Source organism: Sinocyclocheilus rhinocerous, unplaced genomic scaffold (genome assembly GCF_001515625.1).
Source record: "Sinocyclocheilus rhinocerous isolate Xijiao unplaced genomic scaffold, SAMN03320098_v1.1 scaffold389, whole genome shotgun sequence".
Taxonomy (NCBI): domain Eukaryota; kingdom Metazoa; phylum Chordata; class Actinopteri; order Cypriniformes; family Cyprinidae; genus Sinocyclocheilus; species Sinocyclocheilus rhinocerous.
The window spans coordinates 292,758-297,723 of NW_015652151.1; the positions used below are offsets into that span (position 1 = coordinate 292,758).

The 4,966-nt window shown below is 35.7% G+C and overlaps 1 protein-coding gene across 1 annotated transcript in view; it reads left to right on the forward strand.

The window, feature by feature from the left end:
• LOC107713850 (mannosyl-oligosaccharide 1,2-alpha-mannosidase IA-like) overlaps window positions 1-4,966 on the forward strand; it is a 128,004-nt gene that overhangs the window by 111,001 nt on the left and 12,037 nt on the right. The window contains exons 8-9 of the mRNA XM_016519492.1: window positions 396-511; window positions 3,352-3,571. Of these exons, the coding sequence (XP_016374978.1) occupies window positions 396-511; window positions 3,352-3,571 (336 nt within the window). The remainder of the gene's footprint in view (window positions 1-395; window positions 512-3,351; window positions 3,572-4,966) is intronic.

Below are 4,966 nucleotides of genomic sequence, written 5' to 3' on the forward strand. Positions count from 1 at the left end.
TGTGTGTGTGTGTGAGAGTGTGCGTGTGTGTGTGAGAGTGTGAGTGTGTGAGTGTGCGTGTGTGAGAGTGTGTGTGTGTGTGCGTGCGTGTGTGTGAGAGTGTGTGTGTGTGTGTGAGAGAGTGTGCGAGTGTGTGTGTGTGTTTGTGTGCGTGTGCATGTGTGTGTGTGTGAGAGTGTCCGTGTGTGTGTGTGTGTGTACAAATGTTTTTATGTGTATTTTTTTTCCTCTTGACTTATTTCTGTTCAAATCTTATTGCTCCTAAAATTAGGCTTCATATTCTTCGTTCAGAATGTTTTATCATGATTTTTGAAGTCAAATACATCCTGCGCATGTTTTCTTGTGGTTTACCTGGTTTGTGTGATTCAGACCTTGTTTTCCTCTGGTTTTCTCAGATCACGTGTCTATCGGAGGTCTTGGGGACAGTTTCTACGAGTACCTGATCAAATCCTACCTGATGTCAGACAAGACGGATCAGGAGGCCCAGAAGATGTACTACAGCGCCATGGAGGTACACAAACAGCATTCATACAACTCACTTTCCTCGCTATTTAGTTGCACATGCTATTTCTAGTCTTCGGTATGTTCAGTAAAAATAAAGAAGTAGAAATGAGCGACTGCACAGGCGGTAAGTGTGTAAAATAGATTGCATGCTTTAATTTAAGCTTGATTAGATTAGTTTAAGATTAGTTTCACCTCAAGCCTCGCGCTCATAATGATCCGAGAGGAGAAATATAACAGAGCGAACACATTCTCCCTTATTCTCACTTAATTAGCATATTAGCTTTTTCATTACCTATTGTTTCCCTTGAAGAATGAGGTCTGCCAAGATATTCATTACAATTATAATCAGGAGAGGCCAATTTCTTCCGCCTGACGTTAAACTATCAAACATGTTATCAAATATCCAGTCCTTTGTGCAATGCTTTTAATTAGTTTGAGAGGTTTTATTGGTGGAAAAGTTGATGTGAAATGTTTGCAACCGATATAATATTTGATGTTTGTCTCGATAGTCATGCATTTGCTCTGATTTTGATTTCATGTCGACTTGAAGTGGGTTGTTTACATTTGATGATGCAAAAATGCAGAAACCTGTGATGCACGTAATGAAAAACCCTCTGAACGAGTTTTGTGTGGATAAGCAGAACAAAACCAAACGATGAGTCATTCGCTATTGATCGTCCGTGATGGTCTGCGCTGTTTTCTGCTTCTCTAAAGAGGTGCAAGCATAAAAATGCAGAGGAAGAGACTCGGAGATGTTTTCTCATATAGTCTTTGGCAGATTTATACACCGTCGAGTCTCAAAGTCCCGATAGAATCTCAATGAGGCTTGACTTCAATTCTCCACGCTGCATACGGTCTTATACTATGCATAAAACATTTCATGCATAAACGTCACCTCCTACAGCAATATGTGCACACCGTCCTGCTTTCATATGTGCTTTATTGAAATCCAGCGTCGCCTTCATTTCAAAGCACTTTACAAAGCGAGCGGATGTTTCTTCACTCTCACACAAAACATGTCCAGCCTTCTGTGTTTCATAGGAACCGCATGCGGCTGCGATTAATAGCTGCATTATCTTCAGCGTGTGCACATTGTTCTGAGCATCTCAGGCTCCATCACTCAAATATGCTTTCAGAAAGAGCTGGAAGCTGAAATTCACCGCTACACTGTTAAAGATTATTTTTATGACGTTGAAAATAAAACAAAAGGTATGCTTTACAAAAAATAAATAAATAAATAAAATACTGTCAGTCTTTGTACTTCAAAATTTCTGTTTTAGAAAACCTATTAAAAAGTATTAATTAATTGATGTAAAGTTGAAATAAAATAGAAATATTACATGAAAAACTTAAACTAAAAAAAAAAAAATGAACATTACAATTGTAAAGTTAAAGCTAAAAAGCTAAAAATAAAGCTATAGAGAAGTATACAATTACTAGAAATTAAACTAAATTGAAAAAATAAAAATAAAACCTTATTTAAAATTGTAATAAACAGTTTATAAATCATGTTAAATGGAGGGTGTTGCAGTTTAGTTAGTAAGTGAATTGACTATTACAAAAAAGATAACTTTGTCTTAAGTTGTAAATAAATTTAAAAAAATGTTTAAAAGAAAATACTATTATGAATAGTATTTATAATAGTATTTAATAAAAGAAAATACTATTTATGCATTTCTTCTTTAAAAGTTGTATTTATTTTTTTTAAATAATTTTTGTTAATTGAAGCTAGAATAAGAAAAAATTAAGACGAAAAACTTAAATTAGAAATGTTGCCTGGGCAACTAACTAAAATAAGTTGAAGTACTAAAATGACTAAAGCTGAAATAAATTTGAGCTATATAGAAATATGAAAAATTTATAAAATGGCAAAACCTTAAACTAAAGCCTAAACTAAACTGAAAATATAATAATAAAAGCTTGCCGTTTAGTTAGTGATTTGACTTTGAAAAAATATATAATTTTTGAAGTTGTAAGTAAAACAAAAAGTAAGTTTTTTGCAAATTTGCATCTTATTAAAACTTTAAAATGATTTTCGTTAATTGAAGCTGGAATAAAAAACATGTATTAAACTAAAAACTGAAAAAAAACAATGAAAATTAGAACTAAAATAAGTTGAAGTACTCAAATTAAAACAGAAATAAAAATAAATGAAAGCTATATAGATATGAAAACTAGTAAAAATTGCATTTTTTTAAACTAAAATAGTAACACTAAGCTGAAAATATAATAATAAAAGCTCATTTAAAATATGAATAACTACTATAGCAGTATATAAATAATGTTTATTGGAGGGTGTTGCTGTTTAGTTAGTAAGTGATTTGACTCTTAAATAGTATGTTTTAAGACATAAGGTGCGTCCCAATCGCGTACTTATGCACTATTCTATGATGTTTTTTAGTGTAAATAGTGCGAGTAGTGCGTTCACACTGAAAATTCCAAAAATAAAAAGTGCACTTTAAATACCCGGATGACTCATTAAATAACTGAAAAAACGAAGTGTGGAATGTTTGACACTTCATACTCTCAACTGTCGCAGCTTTAATTACGTAGCGAAGGGGGAGGGGCTATCAGACTCCGATTATGAATGACAGAATAACCTTATATAATTCATGCACTACATGGTTGAGTACATAGTGCATAAGTACAAAGTGTATGAGTGCATAGTGTATAATGTGTCATTTGGGATGCAGCTATAGTCTTTAATTCAGAATTTCATGTTTAATTCAGTGTGTTACTTGCAGTAATTTACTAGCAATTTCAAAGCAAATCCTAAAGCAGGTTTTTGCAATCAGTCTGTCCCAGCTGTGTTGTATTTAGCAGACTGATCTCGCTGTGTGTTTGCAGGCCATCGAGACGAACCTGGTGCAGAAGTCTCCAGGTGGCCTGACGTACGTGGCCGAGTGGCGAGGAGGAATCCTGGACCATAAGATGGGGCATCTGGCCTGTTTCTCCGGCGGGATGATTGGCATCGGCGCTGACGACGGGCCGGCGGGACAGAAGCAGCATTACCTGGACCTGGCCGCGGAAATCACTCACACCTGCCACGAGTCCTACAGCCGCTCAGGTCAGCATCACTCCATCTCTGTGCTCTGAGCACCTGAGTCAGCTCTTTAAAATGCGTTCAACTACATACTAATGTTATTTTAGCATCATTAATACCATTACAGTATTTATTAATCAGTTGAATTTAGCCTTATATTTTAATTTTAGTTTAAATTTGAGTAATTTTGTTGTTTTTGTGTCATTTTTATATTTTTTGTTTCATTTTACCCCCCAATTTTAGTATTTTAGTACTAGTATTTTAGTAATTTAATTTTAGTACTTAAATAATTTGAATAATTTGTATTTTGTTTTTATATTTTCTGTTTTTGTTCTAATTTTAGTTTTAAGTAATTTCGTTGTTGTTGTTGTTGTTTTAATTAATATTTCTATTTACTTTTTATTTACTTTAAATTTTTTGTGATTTTAGTACTTAAAGGGATAGTTCACCCAAAAATGAAAATTCTGTCATTAATTACATGTCGTTCCAAACCCGTAAGACCTCCGTTCATCTTCGGGGAAAAAAAAAAAGATATTTTTAATGAAATCCGAGAGCTCTCTGACCCTCCATAGACAGCAAGGTTACTACCACGATCAAGGCTCAGAAACATAGCAAGGACATCGGTAAAATAATCCATGTGACATCAGTGGTTTAACCGTAACTTTACGAAGCTACGAGAATACTTTTTGTGTGCAAAGAAAACAGAAATAACGACTTTATTCAACAATTCATCCCCTCCGCGTCACCCTATAGTGCCATTTTGGAGAGTATCACATACGTAAACAACGTATTTTACATTCAGATCAAAGCGCAAACAACGTAAACACTGTATCCGCGTGCCCTTGCTATGTTTCTGAGCCTTGATCGTGTAAGGATCCTTGCTGTTTATGGGAGGGTCAGAGAACTCTCGGAATGCATCAAAAATATCTTAATTTGTGTTCTGACGATGAACGAAGGTCTTACAGGTTTGGAACGACTTGGTCATTAATGACAGAATTTTCATTTTTGGGTGAACTATCCCTTTAATTTAAACGAAAAGTGTAATTGTTGAATTGGCAACTAACGAGGGCTGCCCTCGACTAAAGATTTTTCTGGTCGACTTGTAGTCGTTCATTTGAAGCATTAGTCGCAGGGGCGTGTCTGCGTGGTGGCCAGGGGTGGCACCGGCCCCCCCTGAAATTTGGCTGGCCACCCCAGGTGCCCCCCCTACCAGATGTCTTGCGATAGGCTTGTTTTTAGTACATTTCTAACTGCATCTGGCAGTGGCGGATCCTGGCATGTGTAGGCAGCTGCCTAGGGCCCCTTTCTTCTCTTCTTTATACTTAATTTTAGGCGGTTTCTATAGTGTGATCTTAATGACAATCTGTGTCTCATTTAGAAGGCTGCGCCCTCCGGAGGTCGCATCCTCTGTAGGATGCA